This window comes from Crocodylus siamensis, chromosome 1 (genome assembly GCF_052110815.1).
Source record: "Crocodylus siamensis isolate JL-2025a chromosome 1, ASM5211081v1, whole genome shotgun sequence".
In the NCBI taxonomy this organism is placed as follows: domain Eukaryota; kingdom Metazoa; phylum Chordata; order Crocodylia; family Crocodylidae; genus Crocodylus; species Crocodylus siamensis.
Window position 1 is genome coordinate 160,035,321 of NC_143395.1, and position 21,862 is coordinate 160,057,182.

At 42.4% G+C, this 21,862-nt stretch overlaps 2 protein-coding genes across 13 annotated transcripts in view; one reads left to right on the forward strand and one right to left on the reverse strand.

The window, feature by feature from the left end:
- The window catches only part of RBKS (ribokinase), a 94,360-nt gene extending 90,808 nt beyond the window's left edge, over nt 1-3,552 (reverse strand). For 2 of the 6 annotated variants that reach the window (XM_090047028.1, XM_090047018.1), the window contains exon 1: nt 3,280-3,396. In XM_090047028.1, the coding sequence (XP_089903154.1) occupies nt 3,280-3,344 (65 nt within the window). In that variant the 5' untranslated portion in view covers nt 3,345-3,396. Of the gene's footprint in view, nt 1-3,279; nt 3,397-3,417 lie in introns of those variants that run through there. The other 4 variants (XM_090047046.1, XM_090047055.1, XM_090047036.1 and 1 more) reach the window with 3 other exon arrangements.
- Nucleotides 3,461-21,862, forward strand: part of BABAM2 (BRISC and BRCA1 A complex member 2) — a 325,194-nt gene continuing 306,792 nt past the window's right edge. The window contains exons 1-2 of one of the 7 annotated variants that reach the window (XM_090046987.1): nt 3,461-3,598; nt 8,168-8,327. In XM_090046987.1, coding sequence (XP_089903113.1) covers nt 8,200-8,327 — 128 coding nt within the window. In that variant the 5' untranslated portion in view covers nt 3,461-3,598; nt 8,168-8,199. Of the gene's footprint in view, nt 3,679-3,797; nt 4,050-4,101; nt 4,672-8,167; nt 8,328-21,862 lie in introns of those variants that run through there. The other 6 variants (XM_090047005.1, XM_090046963.1, XM_090046996.1 and 3 more) reach the window with 6 other exon arrangements.

Consider the following 21,862-nt stretch of genomic DNA (forward strand, 5'->3'; position numbering starts at 1 on the left):
TTAGTCTTGTCCTTATTTAATATGAATTAAAATGCCACTGCCACCACCAGTCTGAGTATGTGAGTCAGAATAGAAACTATTTAAATAATACTATGGATTGTATCCATCTGGTTTGATATCTAGATCTGATCCACACAGAATAATGCTGGTCTTGTCTTCCACTACTACTGTCTGTTATTGCTCATGAAGTGTTGACTGTGACTGTGCCCACAAATATGTTTTGTTCTTGTTCTCACTAAAAGCCAGGAGAGTGTGGTTCATTGCATGCATGTATGTGAGGTTGTTTTGATTATGTTACATTCACCGTGGAAAACTCATATTCTGCCACTGCAGCACTATGGGACAATGAGAACAAGAATTTCCAACATGAAAAATGCTTCTTGAAAGGAAGAGGGCATGGTGGTTAAAAGGTCATTGTTTCTGAAAAGGCCATCTATGTGCACCATCATTCCTAGTCATTTTGATGTTCAGAGCATGTAATCTTAGAAGGAACCTCTGACAGAGCCCCTTTCCTTTTCATTCATCACTTACGTAAAATGTTCTAGATCTCAGTTTGTACATTGCAATTATAGCCATATTTGCTTAAAATCACAAGGCCACCCTAAGGAGTAAAAGTAGTAAACAGGGGTTGCTGTAATCTAATGAATTTGTCAACTGTATATTTAATGCCAGATTCAAACATATTCATCCAAGATTCTGGTACCTTTTTTCTTAAAAGCTCAAGAAATATTAACCTGTTCAAATTGGTTATTCTGATGGGTAAGATTTCAAGACAGGACAACCAGTACTGTGGATTATAGCATAGAATTTTATACCTTTGGCAGAGCTTGCAATAAAAGTACCTTCTAGAAATGAAGGAATTGAGTCCTAGTGATAACTAAGCCTATCAAGGAATACAATGTCTCCAAAAAATTGTACGTCTTGATCTCAGTCTCCTTAACAATGCCCTTCACTTGGGCTACATCAGCCCCCAAACCTTGAACTTTTCAATGGAGGTTGTTCTTTCTATCAGATATTCTAAATTTTAAGCTTCAAATTGGTACTCTGTACTGCCTCAACAACAACATGAACTTTTTGCCTAAACCTGGCCTGCTCACTATTTGAACATATTTGCGGTTCATATTTACAGTTTTGTTATCAAAATGCAAGCTCACAGGTTTATTTGATCTCTTCTGCCTTAATCTTCATAACTTTCATAAAGAAGTGTTATTCCCAAAACAGTCATACTAGCTTCCACGGTTCTGCTTATATGCCCAAACAGTACATCAACAAAGAAAGTGCAAGTTTTCTACCATATGCCTATCTGAAGCACACTGCATCTTGCTCAATTACAAATTCATCAATGGATCCTGCAGCAAACATGGTAATAAATCTAGCTTTCTGTATTTCTAAGACAGATCCCTAAGAGACCTCAAACTTGCCTTTAAGAAGTTTTCCTCAGCATTAGAGGAATACAGTCTGATCCAAGGTTATAGTGTGCTTTGGGCTACAAATTGTACAGAATTTAGAAACCGGAGACCATGTCTACCTTGGGAAAAAGCTGCTTTCTTCGACACAGTTAGCTTGCAAACTAGACTGAACACCCCACTTAAAAACAATGTAGACATTTTTGATGCGTTGTAAGGCACCCAAGTCATCACAATTTAAAAATAAACCAAAAAACAAACATAAGATGCAGTCCTTTAAAATAGTTTAGCAATACTTCCCCCTCCCAGAAGATGACAAATTTACCTCTGTATAAATCAGGGCTAAATGCATGCCTTTTGATGGAAAACCAACTTGTTTCTCTGCAGCTGTCAGGCTTATGCCCCGAGCTTTGCCTCTCTGCTCATGCATCCATAGCCTATTTTTCCTTCTAAAGCCCACAATTTTCCTAGTCTACATATGGCCAGAAGTCCTTTGCCTTGAAGGGCAAGAGCAGTGAATTTTTCTGATCTTGTTAGTTAAATCAAATTGAAAAACTCTTCAATGCTCCTTAAGATGCAACCTAATACATTTTAACCCACCAGCTACAACAACAGAGCCTCCTAACATAACTTGGACTTGTTAATTTGTTTCTTAATGAAGGACAGGAGGCTTTTCAGTTATGTTGAAAAAAGGCATAAAACTATAATCGCACACAACAATTGCATCGGTGGTGTTAAAACAGGAGGCACAATTTGGGATCTCCTCATGTTTCTTTGCACTAAAAAATGCAGTAACATGAACTTGTTGTAGATAAAGTGTAGTATTTCCTGCTTTAATGCATGTCACATAAGCTCCTGGTCTATAGCCAGGCATCAATTTTAGGAGGTCCTACCCAAATTTAAAAGGACTGCCCTTTTTTGGAAAGCTATCAGTGTATTCTGTCAATTGCATAGAACACTTCGTCTTTCTGAACACAGGACTCATGAACATCAAGTTTTTGTGAATTCTGCAATCTGTGTCTGCGCCTGTTTCTCATACTCTTTAACATGTTCTTCTCTGACACATACTGGACAGGCTGGACTTAAGGAAAAACTTCTTTACTGTCCGGGTCCCCAGGGCCTGGAATAAATTCCCCCTAGAGGTGGTGGAGGCACCTACTCTGGATTCCTTTAAGAAACACTTGGGTGCCTATCTTGCTGGGATCATTTGACCACAGCTGACCTGATGATTTTGTGAGGTCCCTACCAGCCCTAATCTCTAATGTCTATGAAATACTTCGTGCTTTTTTAACCTGAGGGCTTCAACATTATCCTCCGTTAATTTAGATGGATGGGTTTTTGGTTTTTTTACCCAAAAAACTACAACAAGGCAGTTTGATGTATTTCACATACTTCATCAAAATCTTATTTTAATGGCGTGTGTGGATATATACAGTCTGTCAAACAAACGCATTTAAATCAGCGCAAATCAAAGCCTAATTCTGCAAGTCAGCCTCTGCTACTTAGGGCCAAGGCAGTTCAAGCTAGCATTTCCGGAGTTGCCAACTCTTCGGGTTCGACTGCAAGACTTGGGGGGTGTTGGAAAATCCCAGTGGCTGGAAGTTATCCATTTTGGGGAATCTTCTCTTTTGTTCTGTTTAATAAAAAAACCCCCTAATAATAATAATAATCATCCTCATAATAATAAAAATGAAAGTTAATAATCATGAAGATGAAGTTAAGTGTTTATCCCTCCTGATTACAGAGAAAACCTGGAAAGTGGGAATGGAGGCGGCAGAAAAAACAGAAGGCAAGCAATCAAGAACATTTCTCCTCGTTATCAGCGGTCATAATTGGTAAGTCACATCTCTCTATCGCGGGGGTGGGCACTAACCTGACCAGGTCGGTCATGCAGGACCCCACCACCACCACTTGCGCCATGGCGGGCCGCTGCCCCATGACCCTTGACCCCCACCCGCCGCGGGTTCTGCCTGCAGGTCCTCCAGCCGGCTTGGGGTGCCCGCTTACGTGCCTGAACATCCTGCCACGCCGCTCTCCCGAGCTGCCCCTTGAGAGGGCCCCTCTCTGCGCCCGTCGTTCAGCCTGCGCCCGCCCAACCGGCAGAAAAGGTGGCCCTCTCAGGCACGTCACAGACACCTAAATTTCCATGAGGCCCCCCTCCCGTGGGCTCGGGAGCAGCCTTCGGGACGAGGGTGGGTCTGCGCCTGCGCGCTAGCGTGTGACCGCGGCCGTTGCTAAGGGGCCGGCGCACGCTCCCCCCCCGCGACCGTAGGTACCCGGAGCCGCGGCGGGAGGGGGCGGGGGAGTAGAGTCCCCGCCGGGCCGGGACGCATGCGCGCTGGGTGTCTTCTTTCAACAAGGGGAGAGGGGGGCTGATGGGGGAGCGTCCCCCTCCTTCTCTCCCCCCACGTGACCCGTCTTTGGGAACCTCACGCATGGTTGTGGGTGCTGCGGCCCCGCCTGCTCTCTCCTGCAGGGATGTCTTGGCCCAGGACGGTGGTGATGCAGGAGTGCGGAGAGCCCTGTGGGCTGGGTGGGGACTGGGCCAGCATGCGGAGTGGCTCCTCGGCTGCACCCTAGTCCCCTGCTGGATGCGGCCTGCAGACCTCGCCTATATCATGCTTCCCTGTATGGGGCCAGAAGGTTGAGCACAGCTGGCCTAGGAGATGCCTAGGCCTGTTATTGTGTATTATCTGTAGTGTGCTTGTCGCTGTGGAGCAGGACTGCTGGGGTGCCGTGGCCTGCAAGCAGCTCAGCATGAAAGCCTCTGCTCCGAGGAGCTGGTAGTTTGGTGAAAAGCTGTGCCCTGACCGCTTGGCACATCAGGCTGCACAAGCCCATCTTAAGGGGCCATTTCCAAATGAACGTGTGTTGAGGGAAACAGGCACCAGCTACAGGCCTCTCTTCAAATGGGAAGGTGTGAAGCATCATTCTGGTCCTGGGCGCTTTGGCTAAGATCAGGATGCAGTAGTATTGAGCCCTTTGGATTGGTGCTACTCACTTGTGTGTTAGCAGCAGCAGCATCCCATTTTATTGCAGCTCCTGTGCTCCTTGGAGCCTGGGCAAATTGGCACAGCAGCTCTGGTTTGGGGACTGGCAGTGAGTAACATGTTTTCTCCTTGGGATGTTGTGAAGGAGTGTGTGCGGCAGTAACACTAGCCTGACCCGTTCCAGTTATCAGAAAAGACATCTGCTACATGCTGTGGACTTCAGTTCAGATAGGTGAGGCAGAAGGCCCTCAGAACGAAGGACGCAAACACAAATGGTAAAGAGGAGTAAACAGAATTAATATAGACTTGGGGTTAGATAGTAAACCTTGAAGTATTTCAGGGTAATCCCTCTTGCTCATTTAGAAGTGCTTCCTACAGGATGTTTACTTGTGGATTAATTTATATAATTCTTATAATGTTGCCACACAGGTGGGAAAGGGTACACTTTCTATTTGGACACCTCCTACTGCTTGAAGCAGCTAAAAGTTTCATACTTAGTAAGGGAAGCATGCGGTACACCCCTTTGCTACTAATGGCAGATTAAGAGGATTCAAATTTTGATTTACTTTTTCCTCAAAGTATTTAGTTCTGAACAGTGAAACTTGGCTTGCTCTTGGGTTGCTTTCATTTCTCTGGTTCCTCTGGATTACTCAGTATTCTAGAGCAGGGGTGTCAGACTCATTTGGCCTCCAAGGCTGGGTCCCAACTAAAGGACTTTCTATAGGCTCGATCTGGCTTTCATGGCTTATTGTGGGCTGGATTTGCACCAACATCCAGCAGAGGAATGAGTGGCCATGTTGGCTCAGGGAGCTGTGGGAGTTAATGCAGCCATCTCTTCCCACTACCGCTGATATGTAGCGGTGCACCAGTACATTGGTCCATATCGTACCAGCACTGATAAAAGGGAAATTGACATTATTGGCAATTGACTTTTTTTGGCTGATGTGGCCGATTAATGTCGCCGATTAAATACTGTGTGCATAGGCTCAGCAGCAGCATGGACATGGCCAGGAATGCAGTCTGGCAGTCTGACCAGTAAGTCTCTAGGGACGGAAGGGGCATGGGGAGGCCAGATCAAGGCCCCCACAGGGTGAGAGGGAAGGTGGGGTGGGGTATGGGACAGACCTCCAGGCAGGTCGTCTGGGGTGTGTGGGGAACAGACGGTGGCTTCTGCTGCTTCATGCAAGGCTGGGGGGGTGGCATGTGCCGCTGGATTTGTGCACGGGGTGAGGGCAGACTGCCCACTCAGGGCTGGGGTGGTGCTGAGCTCTTCCTGGCAAGGAGGTTAGGCTAGGGCTGCACTTAGGTGAGTGATGATGCTGGGGAGGGTGGGCTATAGTCACCCCAAAACTTGCTGTAGTCCTCCCCACAAACTACCCCCTCCTCATGCTGCTGCCTGCCTAACCCCAACCCCCCCAACCAGGAAGAGCCTGGTGCCACACCTAGCACCAGCCCACAGTGGCATCCTGCCCTTGCTGTGCATGCAGAACTGGGGGGCATATGCCCCCCATGCCTCCCTCAGGAGCTGCCCACACCCCCCAGATGAGTGCCCCATCCTGCCCTGGCTGTGCAGCCCCACTCCCTCCCTCACCATGGGGGCCTTGATCTGCACCCCATCCAACAGACTTACTGGCTGGACGCTGCTCTCCAAGCTGCTGGACTGTATTGGCCAATACTGCTCGTTAATAATCAGCTGTCTGTATGGGCACAAAAAACCTTTATCAGTGCACCCCTACTGAAATGCATGCTCAGTGGGGCTCTTTACCCTGGATTTTGACAGAAGGACTTACCGCTTCTCATTCCCCCTGAATTCCTGGACCTTCCAGGAGCCCTGAGGGCCAGATGACATGGCTCTGTAGACTGGATCTGGCCTGTGGGTTACATGTTTGACACCCCTGGTCTAGTGTTTTATTTTGAATGCTACAGGATGGAGAAGAGAGAGGAATATTTCAGTGAGAATTAAAGTAATTAATGAACCAAGTGTTGTTTTACTTTGTAAAACCCCTTTGTTAACAAAATCTGGTGTTGGTAAATGTATAGGTCCTGTAAATGTGCATAACAACTGGCTTAATATATACTTGCTTGTAGTGATAGATGAGAAAAATTGGTAGGAACTGTATGTGCTTCTGACACTGTCCTTATATTTAAAAAATGGATTGGAGGCAAGAGACCTGATCCCACAATTTCTTGTGGAGAGTTTGTAGGTTCAGCTTTGAGACGCTGAACGTGTCTATGTTCTATCAAAAAAGAAAACTCTGTTTTACCTGAAGAGACAATTTGGAAGATAATTACTGTTTACTCACATTTTACTTCAGGTTCTTTCTGCACATCTTTCAAAGGCTTCCTGGAGATCCATCTTTTGAGAGTTTATCTTTGCTGAGAAGAAAATAGTCAGTTTATTAGGACATAGATATTTGATACTTCATCTTTTGGATATGCCATGAACAATAGTATATTGGAAAGCTTATGATTTAGATACAAAGGGTCACTTTAACAGTCTCTTGATTGCCATGAGACACTAGATCTTTGCTTGAATAGTGTGTGTCAAAAAACAGGAGCCATATTACCACTTTCAAAGATTTGCTCATAATACTTTAATGTGATTAGCAAATTTCATGCTAATGAAAGCCAATCAGATGCTTCATACTGTTAACAATTACAGGCAATTATCAGTTTGTAGGAAGTAGCCATTAGTCACCTGCTAGTGCTTGTAATTAGGATTTGATTCAAATTGTTGAGTGTTAAAACAAGAGAGAAAGCATTACGTTTGACGGTTTCTGATGCATTGAGTGATTTGCTTTCTTTCTGGAACACTTGATAATAGCCAGGTATCCTAGAAATCTGTTTCCATGCAAAGAGGTGGAATTTGCCTTTTTACAGAGAATCTTTAGAATCACCAGGGGGGAAAAAAAACCTTCCTGAAAACAAAATGCTGGGTCCCCAGTGGTGCCCAGCTGGTCCCATTTCCTGCCCCCTTCCATTGCCTTGACTGCAAGTCTGGAATCTTGGGGCTCCCCTTCTCTCGTCTGGCTTTCACTTGTGCCCACCTCAGGGAGGTGGGGAGCTGTGGTATGCTGCTATGGGGAGGTGATGATGAGCTCAGAACATGCCATGCAGCAGTGGGTGCGGGTGTCTGCTTAGTGTGTGGCTTGAGGGCTCATGGCTCCCACTAATGCAGCTCCCACAGTGCATGGCCGTCATTGGTATAGACCCTGCTGGTGCAGTACATGGGGAATGTAGCCCCTGGCTGCTTAGAAGCTGGGCAGTTGCAGCATACCTCATCATGGCATGCTGCACAATCCTAAAGCATGAGCCTTTAGAGGTGACTCTTAACTTGAGATGTTTAGCAAATCGCTGCATTCTTAGGAGTTGGGATGGTTCCTTCCTGGTAGGGGCAGGATATTTAGCAAAAGCAGAGGCCAAAGCAAGACTTTCATTATCGTCTTCAGATTCAGGGAGCAACTCTTCTGATCCAATCTGACTGTCACTGCTATTAATGTAGAAACAAAAGACTTTATTATTCCATCATTCTCTATTGACGCTCCGTGTATGTGTGTGTATGCCAGTTTATATTACATTCTTGATCATTTGAGTTCATCATTTGTTTGAATTAATGGTTACCTAACACATCAGATTTGCTCATCTTTGCAGAAATGGTAACATAATGCTTTCTTTGATTCATGCAGATGGCATGGGAGTTTCATTGGGTCAGTAAGGTAAAAGTGCAGACAGGCCTTCATATTTTCTTTCTTTTTTTTTTTTTTTTTGCAGGCAGCGCTTAGACTCATAGAAAAGGACAAATTATGTCTCCTGAAGTTGCCTTGAATAGAATTTCTCCTGCCCTCTCGCCTTTCATATCCAGTGTGGTCAGGAACGGGAAAGTAGGATTGGATGCTACTAATTGTTTACGTATTACAGATTTGAAATCTGGGTAAGTATTTGAACTCCGTTTCCAAGGAACAGTCTTTGGAGATATGTAACGTCTTTATTTAAGAGTGTTCATTTTACTGTTCCTATTTGTATTTTAAATGTTCCCAATATATTTGCAGCAGGGAGGTTAACCAGAATGTTTTCTTTTGTGCTTGACTACACTTCTTTAGTGCTTGAGATTTTAAATTTGTTTAGCTGTTGCTAATAGCTGTTTTGCTGGGGAAAAAAAAAGTTCAGGAGTTGCTTTGGTAATGCTGTGTTTTGGAAAAGAGCCTAGAGTTTTGAAGATTTTGTCTCCTTGTTTATCCTTTGCTTATTTTCTCAATATGAAGTGGGTCTTGCATACTTTGGACTAATGGATCTTGCCTGTGGGGGAAAAAAAGGCATACATTGCTGTAATGGGAAAAGAATAGATCTCTTTCATTCTGATTTGTTTCAAGGAACCAATAGGTACATTCATTACTTATACCAAAAGTCCTATCTTAACTGGTGTATTTTTATTCGGTAACTCTAATGCAAAATGAATAAGTACTGTTGAGACTAAGAACTAGAACCGGGACTTTCCTCTTCCTCCTCCTGCATAAATACGTTCCTCACTGGGATCTATAGTCAGGCTCCTTTTTGGTTGTGCGTTCACTTGCTCTCGCTCACCCTCTTTGGCCCCAAAATCTTGCATGGCTTTTTTGGCAGTGGCCCAGCTTCAGCAAGAAGGATTGAGAGTAGCCTCCCTACTCTAAGATTAACCAATACTCTGGTGAGTAAGTCACACTTTGAAATGTGGGGTTTGAATCCCAGTCAGGGTAAGGAGAGTATAGAACCCAGATTTCCTATTTTCTGGGCAAGTCCTCTTACCTCTAGCTTTTTATATGAAATTTGGGGAGTATCACCATCGCTGCTTGTTTTTGTGGGAGTGGCCATGACTGCTGTGCTTTGTGCCAAAATCAATTCTCTCATTTTGCATTATATGTGTGCTGAGTAAACCTACAGGATTGGGCCTGTAGAATACCTAGTGGTGGGGACCCTTTGTGAATCTTACACCTATGGCCTTTTGAGACTGCTGAGCCAAGCAAAACAGATAGAAAGAGGTTTATACAAAACCATATGGCAAGAAGTTGCTTGACTTTCAGGTATGAATTATATTGCATGTAAAATATAAGTTCTCTTTTTTTCTTCTTAACTGGTACTTTTTGAATAATGTCTCTTGAAAGGAAAACTGGTTTGTTTGTAAGTGTACTTCCTCTAGAGTAGGGGTGGGCAATTATTTTGGCTGAAGGGCCACTTAATGACTTTGTTGTGTTTTAAAGGTCCACATGAGTTTTGGTGTCCTCTCAATGGCTGCATTTTTTCCCATCCCTGTCTAGAGCTGTAGCATGCCCTGATCCCCATCCCTGACTGGGAACCTGCTGGCCCCATCCACAGCACAGACAATGCATAAGTGCTGATATGGAGAGGGCACAACTCCCTGCTGCTGATGCTTACAGGCACTGGGTCTGTCTAGGCTGCAGCCCCATGCTCTGTGTCTCACAGTTGGCATAGAAGTTGGGTCCAGGTTCTTAATACTTGTGTTCCATTTTTTTTCGTGGACCACAGCCTGCTGTTTCATAATATGTCTTAGTTGTGAGGTTGGAACTTGTCTTTGGGTTGGTGCTGAAACTGAATTGAAGTGATCCAAGATTCATCTGTTTACCTGAGTCATCTGAAAGGCCTAGGTATATGAACACATTTCCAAGAGAGCCACAAAATAAGGGGGAAATGAAGGGGACAGGGGACAGGGGAAGAGATCATCACTTCATGAGGTCTGGATGAAGAATATTTTGTATCTGAAAGCTTATCCAAGTCTTGCCCAACCACGCAGTTGGTCTTATAAAACATATCACCTCAAAAAATCCTTGTCTTGCATAATTCTTGCACTGGCTGAACTGTTATAGCTCTGTACTTTTATATCCTGCTCCTGTTGTAGTCATATAACCAAGTAAATAAAATATGGAGGCCATATGTAGTATATATCATATTATCTGTGATGTAGGTCAGTGGAAAATTATCCTCCTAATAGTTTTTTAGCAGTCAATTGGTATTTCACCATTTCTGCCTGTTTAGATTTCTCCATTGAGGTCAGGACCACAGACTGGTATTGTTCTCTTTACAATTATTTAAGAATTTAAATAGGAATGTACATATAACAGTGGTGTTCTTTCTGGAGAAGATCCTGGCAATATGCAAGTTCACTTTAAAGCTTTAATGGGATGTTAATGACTTGGTTCTTGAACCACAGTAATGTTTTATTATTTTTTGCATTCTGTTTGCAAAACTCAATATGTTTTGGCATTTCCTTTGTCATTCGGGTATTTCCCTTTTTAATGTAAATGCAAATTTCACAATTCCAAGTATTTCATGGAATCATTTTTGAATGTACTGTGTAAGAGGGGAATAAAGACTCTCTTATTATAGTAGTGTTTCCCTTGATTTCTGGCAGTGATTCATTTGAATTTAAAAGTTCTGCTCCAGATATTGGAGAAACATGCATTTCTTCATTCACTTTTAACATACATTTGATTTGCCATCAAGTCTGGCAGGCTTGATGACTTTTGTTGTTGTACAAACGAATATTCTAAGATGTATTTTAAAATGGTTGTCTGCATATCTGGGTGAAATTTGATGGCCCCTGAGATGGCTAATGGGATATGGAGCTGTTTGCTGCAGGGCTGAATAGGCTGTAGGCTTTTACTAGATTTTTTGTGCAGAGTAAGTTGGAATTTTTCCCTGTTTCTAATAGAAATGTGTCCACATTACAGTAATAAAGCAAATTGAACTCCAGTGTGATTGCAGGTGGTTCCCTTGTCAACCTCAGCACAAAAGCCACACATGTAATGGACACAGAGGCTGCAGCTCCTTTGAAGAAAAGCTCTGCCTCTTTCTGTGCTGTTCTGTGGAGTTAGAGTGCAGCTTCTGACTCTCATTCTTGACCTTTCACTTTTAGAATATGTGAACAAAAGGTGGGGGAAGGAACATGTGTATAATTTTCAGCATTATAAATCCAACTGCTAATAGTTTGTAAATATTCCCTGGAAAGGTGTTAATGTTTGAAAGGAGGGCTGGAAGTAACAGCTTTGAAAGAAAAAAAAAAAAGACAGAGAGTGCTTGCTTGCCAGCTCATAAAAGATGAGTGTTCATAACATTTTAAAGGAGGGAAAGAGGGGGGAAAACAAGTAGGGCAGTAACATGAATGAGTAACAGGCATCACTATGTCAACTTGACTACTAATTTTTCTTTCAATTGGAGCTCACCTTAAACACTTGTCTGACTTACGGTTTATTATCTTTAAGTTGAATGAGCGAGCGACTTCCTTTAACTTTGCAAACGTTGAATGCTGTTTTGACCAAATGCACTTTTTAGTAAGAATGAGGAAACTTGGTACTTGGTAGTCATTTGGTACTTGGTTATAGAGAACTTGATATGATGGTCATAAATCTATCTGCTAGATGCGCTTATTTTTTACTGTAAACAAAAGACGGTTATTTAAAAATATACATATATTTATATAGAATGTGTATATATGATATAAGAATATCTTTGTTTACAATAAGAAAGAAGTGTATCTAGCAGGTAGATATATATTTTAGTCATCTACATGTGAACTTATTGAGCACTTTTAAAAACCAGAACCTATATTAACAGATCAGAGATTTCTGCCAAGTACTTCCAGCTACCATGACTCATGCTTACCTTTTATCTGAATTGTGTAGCATTATGAAGAGCTCCTGTCATTGAAGGGGTCTGTTTAGGGAGCTTATCGGGGACAGGCTATCAGGCCCTAAAAATCAGCAATCTGAAGCAGCCAAATATACAACATGAATGTTGGGCATTAGTTAATTAGATACAAATGGATAAGTTGCCAATATAAGCTGTGAATCTTGAGTGTTTGAACCTCTGGAGTTTTTGACAAGAGGCTGAAAATGAAAATTCACCATGTGTCTCAATTACCTTGTAAACATTAGTGGGTAGAAGAGAAATGGATTTGTCTGCCTGCGCTGTTGTTTAGGTGAATTCCTTTTCCAAATCTGTGCAGTGAGTTATAGTCTAGAATGCATATTGCTGACTTTTACCTGAATTCCAGGAAAAAAGCATTATATTAAATGGTTGTTTGGTGGAGTTCTTTGTTTTATATGAAACTGAGGTAAAAGAAGGTAACTTCTATTTTGTGCCTCAGGTTAGACAAATTAATCAATTCATGCAATTAGAAATTTCGAAAGAAGGTGAGATAATATCAGAATCTTTACCCTGAAGGGCTGATATTCATGTATACAACACTGCTTAAGACCTGATTCTGCTACCCCTATGTCATGCCCAGCTGAGCTGAGACACTTGTGTAGCAAGGTACTGTTAGTGAGGATGAAAGAATCAAGCTATGAATTTAAAAAAACAAAACAAAACTGACAACAGGCAAATCTGGACAGAAGTGTTTTTTTATTAGACAGATATTTTAGAGATTTAGGTAAACTTGTCCAAAGCTTGTTAGAAGGAAAAAATCAATTTTCTAGGTACTCTTCATTCTGTCATTTGAGAGGAGCCAAACCCTGCTTAAGGTCCCCCCCCCCACCTCCTGGAATGTCTCAGTGAATCATTTCCAATGATATTTGGTTTAAAAAAAAAGAATCTTCCATCAGTTATCTTTCCTAAATTCTCTATGTTCCTTTGGATTACCAGCTGTGGTGCTCATCTTGCTGTGATGGAATGGAATCTGTTCTTCTGAGGATATGGTGATGCTGTACTGTGGAAATACCTGTGCTCATTTTAAATGAGGTGGTTTGGATACCTGAAACAGCTTAACTGTTGGCAGAGTGGTACTTCTTTAGATATACTTTGCATCTCACATATGACATTGCACTGTGCATTATAGATAGATATAACCTGACACTGATATAGGTTTCTAGAAAAAGGGAACGTACAACAAATGCATTTCAGCATGTACATTAAAAACAGAAAAAAGTGGGGGCTGCATCAGGAAGAGAATATGAGATAAATAAATGTTGTAGGACTTCTTTTACAGTGTCATTAAATAGTCCTATGATACAAATATGTTTACCTAGGCTTTTGTATGTGGTCTTAATTTGTGTGATATGTTTTTCTAAAGCTAACTGCTTTCTTGATGGTGGTTTTTCAATAAAAAAGTTTTAGGGTTTGAAATAATTTGTTATGGAAAAAGAAGTTGGGAGGGGTGGCTGCTACACTGAGTTTTGGTAGTAAACTCATTGGTGAAGATCAGATTAATGATTGCATAACTTTTGAAATATTGTTTGAATAGGGTCTGTTGATAAACTTCATTAAAAGGATCTAAAACTACAGGTGATAGACTGCTACTTCATAATGGATGAAGAATGCTTCTCTTTTAGTCTAATGTAAAAGTGATAACATCCATGGTCTGTTGATTTTTCTCAGAATTTTGAGTACACATTTGTGAAAAGTAGTAGCACATGTGCTTCTACTACTTTTTAATGATTAAGCATTTGTAAACAACACCAATCATGAAAATGTGACGCACCAATTTGAGTTCTGTTTTATTTGCAGTAGAATTTTTTTACTGTGGAAGAGGGAAAGTGAACCAAAGCTTTATCAGCTCCAGAGAAGGCTGTTCCCATGGGTTCCAAGGATTTGAGGCTGTGGTTCTGGGGGAACAAAACAGGATGGGGAGAGAGTGGGATCAAGGTTGTGTCCTTCTTGAAACTTCATCCCCTGCTGAATTTACAAAACAGGAATATAATAATGATAACCAAATGATGTCATTTCTGGGGAGCTTTTTCCTTACTTTAGAGCATGTTAATTCATTTTATAATTTAGCCTGTCTGTATATTTTTTTTTTCTTTAATTTCTTTTCCTCAAACTATTGCTATTCCCACTAATTTTAGGGGCATATTAACTTTTTGTATATGTACATAAATAAGCAGTATTATGGGGAGTTATAAATAGACACACAATGATTTGTCACCGTTGCAAAGGACCAAACTCCTCTTTCATATAATGTTAGAGGAAATGCAGACTACCTCAGGAAAGCTTTTCTTTGCTGATGACAAATTATTATTGTTATTTATTGGTATCACAACAGTTTAGAACATCACTGATGTTATTCAGTAAATCTTCATTTATCAGTAAGAAAGACTAATGCTATTGAATTTACTGTTTTATTAATGACAGGAATCGGAGTACTGTTGCTTCAAGTAAAATGACATTAAAGTATGTGCTAGGTGAAAGCAGCTTACAGTAATTTTATATTCAATTTAAATTTAACACACGATTTGTGTATGATGCTTTGCTTGTGTGTGTGTGTTTGTTTTGCAAGGGTTAGTGTGCATATTTTGTATAGTATTTCACCCTCTCTTATTGAATACAATTAACCGCATGTGAACAGGCAAGTTAAGTATTTATAGCAGGACAGTAATCATTAGTAGATAAAAATCATGTGAGGTATGTATTAAAGTGGTCTTTCAGAATGATACCAGCAGGAGCTGGTAATTTAAGAATTATTGGGTCCTGGGTAGAGGTGCACTGATAGAAATTTTGGGGGCTGATATTGATAGCCGATATTTAAGGAGGCATATCGGCTGATACCAGTCCAATTTTCTGATATAGCTGCCTCCAGTTGGTCAGTCCATTGTGGTGGAAGGGGTGTGGGGGAGGTAGATTGATGCCTGCCCCTGTCCCCTCCCTCACCGTGAGGGGCACTGTTGAGGTGGGGCAGGAGGGGCAAAGCTGTGGCAGGGGAGGCGGCTCCCGCCACTGCCTGTACCCTGGGAGGGCATGAGGGGGTAGCAGGAGAGGCTCTGAGCCCAGCCCCTGCCAAGGAGAGCCCTGTGCAGTCCCAGCTGTAACCTGCTTGGCCCCACCCTGCCCTGCCTCATGCAGATCCAGGGGGCACCCCCCATGCCCTGCTGGGGTGCAGGCAGCGGTGGGAGCCACACCTACCCCACCCAGGCAGAGCCTACCCCTGTTCCTGCCCCTGCCCCTTCCCTCAGCATGGGGAGAGATGATTTGCCCTCCCTGCCCCTCCCCTTCTACCACAATGGACTGACCATCTGGAGGCAGCCCTACATGCTGCTGGCTGCCTGAGTGCTGTGCTGCTGCTGCACGCAGCACAAGCTTGTATTGGCCAAATTATGGCCCCATTGGGCTGATATCTGATAGAGAAAATCTTCTTTATCTCGGTACTGATCCAATATCGAACTGTTGTATTGGTACATCTCTAGTCCTGGGCCCAAAAGAGCATGATGTGCAAAGGTGAGTGCCTGGTCCACCACCTATGATAGAAAATTGCCAATATTAGCTATGTAACCAAATATGTAAAAGGCACAAATACAGCGGGGGGAAAAAACCCTTGTAGGATTGGACTGGCATTGCACCCTTCCCTCTGTGGCAGTGATGGCATAGGTCCTTCAACAAGTACCAGGGTGCTGCTGGTTCTGCCTGCTCTGACTGAGCTGTGCCTACAGAAAAACAGCAAGGATATTAGCTTCCAGATCCATAAAACTCTGGGCCTGGGCCCTGCTGGCCCATTCATTAATCCACTTCTATGTCAGTTTACCTAAATGTTGGGGGGTTTTTTCCCCAGTCATGTCAAGACAGAAATACTGGTAGAATTATGGTATAAATTCTCAGCCACGTGTAACAGATTTGTTTGGCAGTCAGAAATATGATCTGGCTTACCTCAGTTACTCTCAGTGCTGTTCTAGTAGCAGCCTTGAAACTCACTAGATTTTGCCAATTTTCAAGGATGTTATGAGAGACAACAGGAATAGTATAAGCCAGGGGTGGACAAAATACTGCCCAGGGACTGGATCCAGCCTGCCAGGCAATTCCATCTGGCCCATGGGGCCCTTCCATAAGCCCTCTAAACCCTGGCCCTCGCTGCCCCTCTGCAAGCCAGTATCTCCTTGTAGAAAGTGCAGCTCTGGTTAAGCAACACCCCCCCATGCCAGCCTAGCCTGCCCCACCCCAGCCTCAAGCCAGGGGGTGCTATTTTGAATTATTATGAAATCAATTGGACCAAAAATATTTTTTTAAAAAAATTAAAATAAGCTATAGTAGAAGTTTGATTTTTATTTATTTATTTTTTAACTATGATTTTTTTTTGGTTTGAAGGTGGCATTCGTCCTCTCAGAAAGGAGTACTTCTGGGACAAAGGGAGGGACTTTTGGTGTCAAAAGTTGGGGTGGACTTCTGGTCCCAAGATGGCGACCAAGGGGTAGGGTACTTGTCAAGGGGTGGAACTACCTTTGGAGCCCTCAACAGCTCACCAAAACACATTAAGTGGCCATCCAGCTGAAATAATTGCCCACCCCTGGTATAAGCGCATCAGGGAAAAACTGAGAGCAGTGTGTTACTGCATAAATTAGCATACGTTCTTAAATTGATGTAAACGGTGCCTTTAACAATTAGATCAATGAGTTTCCCAAATGCTTTAATTAAGTAGCTGCCCACCTTACCCACAGTTGTCTTGAGTGGCTTGTATTGTACCAACATTATGTAATTATAGGATCAAAATAAATAATGTTGTACCTATACTGCAATACTGTAAGGGTGACTGCAGTACAATGTAGAGATACCCAAGTTAGCTCTAAACCAGGCAGCTCAGGTACAAGTAACAGTTTAGTTGTGGCAGCATGGAGCACAGATAAATCAACATTTTTTTTTTCAACTTGTGCTAAGATTTGTGCTTCTAGTGCTACTGGTTTCCAAGCTAGTTTGTTTAAAGCTAGACAGCCACAATACACTACACTACAGTCACTGTTGTCTTCAGAGTAGTTGTATGTCATGATGTGAGTTAATTTTTTGCATCCAAAATGGGAGTGAATTTTAAGCACTACCAGTCTCTAGCCCAGGGGTGGGCAAAATGTGGGCCACGTGGCTCACCAGGTTATTCTATCTGGCCCGCAGGGCCCCTAAAAAATTTAGAAAATTTAATATTTAGCTGCCCCGACTACCTGTCATGCGGCCCTTGATGGCTTGCCAAAACTCAGTAAGCGGCCCTCCTCCTGAAATAATTGCCCACCCCTGCTCTAGCCATTTATTTTGTGGGCATCCATACTTCAGAAGGATCCTTCACAGTGCTTCTTGGTTGACTCAGTTGAAGGCTTTCATGAGGTCAAACAAGCTCATGTAGAGAGGTTTATGTTGTTCCCAGCATTTTTCCTGTAGCTGACGAGGAGTGAAGATCATTCAGTTGTCTCTTAGTGTCATAAATCTACACTGAGGTTCCCAGAGGAGCTCTTCAGCAAGTGGAAGGAGATGGTTCAGGAGGGTTTTTGCAGTGATCTTTTGCCTGCTCCATGACAGTATGAGAGCAGTGGTTCTCAGTAACGGATCTCTCACAAATCCCTTTGAGGTTAAGATGGGAGTTAAGCAAGGTTTCATTATGGCTCCAACACTCTTCTTCATATTTCTTACTGGGAAGCTACATCTGATGACCAACAAGCTTCCTGTCAGAGTGGACCTAACTACCAAATGGATGGTAAGCTATTTCATCTTAGGTGACACTGAGCCAAAACCAAAATCACCTTGACCTCAGTCACCGAGCTCCAGTATGCCAATGATGCTGTAGTGTAGCTCACTCAGAAGCAGACTTTCAGGCAATTGTCAGTGTTGGAAGATTGTGACATCAGATCCGAAACCAAGCTCAGGGTTTATCAAGAAGTTGTGATCACCTTCCTGTACAGAGCTGAGATGTGGACAACATACAAGAGACACTTCAGGTCACTGGAGAAGTATCGTCCACTGCCTGTGGAAGATCCTTTGAATGCAGTGGGAAGATGGACACACCAACATTAGCATCCTTTTGCAATCAAATACTGTGAACATCAAAGCCGTGATCATCTGACAGCAATTTTGCAGGCCTGGCGATGTCATCCAGATGTCCACCTCCAGACTCCCAACGCAAGTTTTATTCTCCAAGCTCAGTGAAAGCAAATACTCAAGAAGAGGGCAGAGAAAGCTCTTCAAGGACGTCCTTGAGGCCAACTTGAAAAAATGCAGCATTAACATCAATTCATGGGAGAATATTCCCCAGGACCACCTGCATGGATCTCAGTACTTTGAAACCTCAGAATGACAACAGGGGATGGAAAAGTGGGGGTGGTAGAAACAGTATGTCGTGGACTGAATCAAGAATCCAGAGCCACCCACCCTGCACAGAAACTCATGCCCAAGTTGCAGCAGAGTCTGTTGATCCTGGATTGGCCTTGTTAGCCATCTTTGGACCCACAAATAAGGTAGTCATCCTCAATTGTGAGGGATTGCCAGTGACCCATTACACCACAGTTATAAAGTTTCTTCTCTTACCACTTCAGGCTGAATTTCCATTTCTAAGCACTAGACAAATCGCTCAAGCTGGTTGCATTTTCAAAAGAGAAGAATCTTTTAAAATGTGAACAATGTAGTGTCCCAGTTCTGGCTTGCACAAAAATGCTACTGCTCTCTTTCACATGCATGCTTTCAGTTCAACAATAGTATTATGTTCAGTGTACCCATGAAAGAATGGACATTTAAAGAGCAACACAGTTTTCATAGTTTCTAGGGTTGGAAGGGACCTGAGTAGATCATCTAGTCCAACTATGCTCTCTCAGGACTACATGCTAATTTATTGCTAAATTATTAAGCAGTCTTATAACTATAAACATTTCATCTTTACATGCTATATACCAAAACAAGAAAATAAAATAATAATTATTTCAGCTGATTTATCAAAATACATGCTTCAACATATTTATGATTTAGTTCATCTGATTTTGACAGTCTCAGTTACTAAATAGTTATTTAATGTACACTTCATTTTTTGTTTGTTTGTTTTATTTGGATTGTTGCAGTATTTAGGGGCTTCAGTCGAGGGTTGAGAGCCCACTGTGCTGGGTGCTGTACACATGCAGAGGAAAAAAATGGTCCCTGTCCTACAGAGTTTGTAAAATTTCACTTGTTAATGTATTGTTATGCTTGTCCTTTGCGATATGATATGTAGCTTTTTCATGTCCATGTTGAAAATTATGTGTCTCTTAACTGAAAGTGAATCTGTGTGGAGAGACATCAGTGTTTTCTTATGTTTTAAGTGTTGTGAAAGCACTGGGTTAACACTTGGAGTGTTGTATCAGGATGGATATGAATGTTGCCTTAATTTGTTGTTTTTATTTGTGAGTTGTTGTGAAGAGACGCATTTTAGCCACCTGCCTGGAGAAGAGCAGGAAGCCGGGACCAAGCACAAACATGCTCGAACACAGTTGCTTCTCCTTGGGCTTGGGGCCTTTGATGGAGGCCAGGGAGATGAGGTGGTGGCAAACCCTGCCAGACAGCACAGACCATATGAAGCTGTGGGCAGCAGCGCAGGTGAGGGGCTTTTCCAGCCTGCTGCAGCTGCTGACATGCTGGGAGGGATGGAGCAGACTAGCTATGGGTACTAGTCCCTCCTTCCCTTGCTGCTTTAATTTAAATTCATGGGCATTTTTTGTTTAGAAACAGCCTAACTGAATTTGCAAGGCTGCTGTTAATAGGCAAGATGCTGAGGAACAATGTAAGGAACATTAATGAGGTGCAAAAAATGGAGAGCAGGGTATTTTGTGTAAGTATGGTAGATATACAGGTTTTGCTTCATTTTTAAGTGTGTGTGTGTATAGATGTGTGGAGGAGGAGAGGGAGAGAGAGATTCTGGTATCTTTATCACTAACTCAACAAATCCTACTAAGCTAAATTAGTATCTTTCAGGTTAAGTATCATTATTATTATCTTTTTCATTGAGCTCTGTGTTAACAGCAGCTAGATGCAGACATTTCTTTTTTGCTCAGCAAGGCATGGTCTAGCTCCAGTAGAGAGGACAATTCCTCATTTTCTTAAATTTACCTTGTCCTTGATGTAAAGTTGGGGTGTTGTTGTAACTCTTGTGTTCTTAAAGATCTCTGTCCTAAATCTAGAGGTTTGTTGAATAGCCATATGGTGGATATTATTGCTCATCATCTTCCTATTCCAGAATATGAATTTTTTTCTCAGCGTTTTATCTTTCACTAAATATTTTTAAGAGGACTTATTATGTTGTTTTCTCCAATATGGGAACCTCCTTTAGCCTGGCACCTCCAATATGATGTCTGATAACTAGGGGTCTACTTAAATTGCAGTGAGACAATGCAATTTTCAAGGCTTGGTTGTGGCTCAAAGCCAAATGCATGGGCATTTCCCAGTGACCTTGCCCTTCTCCACCCATTTGGCAGAGTCATATACCATTATAATTTAACAGCAGATTCTGTAAAAACTAAATTTATATCATATAATTTATCATATTGTTATAAATCTAAATTTGAATATATTATAAATGTAAAATTTTATATACAATATGCCTGTATAATTAAGGGTTATATCATCAGTTTGTCTGTCCAAAGTAAGATATGGTGTATGTTAGAGACACTTGTATGCCCCAAGTGCAGCCTGGAAGAAAGTCCAAGGGCCTCAATCTATTTTCTTGCTGTTCTGTTGAAGGAATATACTGAGACAGGTCTACAGACAACATGGCATATACTGCCCAAGATGGTTGTAGTTATGCCACTGGATAGTAGGGATATAAATATCATTCATTTAAAAAAAAAAAAAATCCATTAACCTCCTCTAATGGCGAAACCATTAACTGATAACACATACTTAGTCCTGGCCTGAGGGTGGTGGGGTGCAGAGCCTCAGGCTGGCACCTATCCTGCCTCAGGCTGGCACCTATCCTGCCACCTGCCTAGAGCAGAGCAGGGAGCTGAGGACCATGCACAGACCTGTTCGGACACAGTTGCTTCTGGGAACCAACCGCTCCTTGGGGCCGACGGAGGGTAGGGAGATGAGGTGGCGGCAAGCCCTACCAGACAACACAGCCCATGTAAAGCTGTGAGCAGCAGTGCAGGTAACGGGCTTTTCCAGCCTGCTGTAGCTGCTTGACACATGGGGAGGGATGGAGCAGACTAGCTATGGGTACTAATCCCTCCTTACCTTGGCTCTCTCCCTCCCCTTCTTGTTCCTCCTCCCTCCTACACTTCTTATTTAAACATTTAACCTTTCACATCCCTACTGTATAGAGTATCAGATCCTATGGGATCAGAACCTAACTATGTCTTGTCCTGCCTGTATGCATGTAGCTAAGTGCTGGCATCACTGGTATGCCACAGTAGTTCAAGACAGTGGGAGAGGGTGCTTTATGCCTCTACTCACTTGCATTAGTGTGCTGAATGAGCCACATGCATGTTCAGTTTTACAGTTTATTTGTTCCTCTTAAACTTCATGGTGGAAGCTCATGTGCCAGATTATTTCCATATATACAATCCTTTAATGTCAACTTCAAAAGCATGTAAGCACTTGTCCTGTTATGAAAATGATTTAAAAGTTTAGTTTTTCCATTAGACTTTTTGTATCAAAATTCTGAATTGTCTTATGCCCCCTCCCCTTACTTTTAGTGAAAAGTAATTCCCTCCTTCCAGATGGACCTCCATAGAATTTTTGCTTGGTTACTTCAGCCAATTGTAGTTTATGAAATCT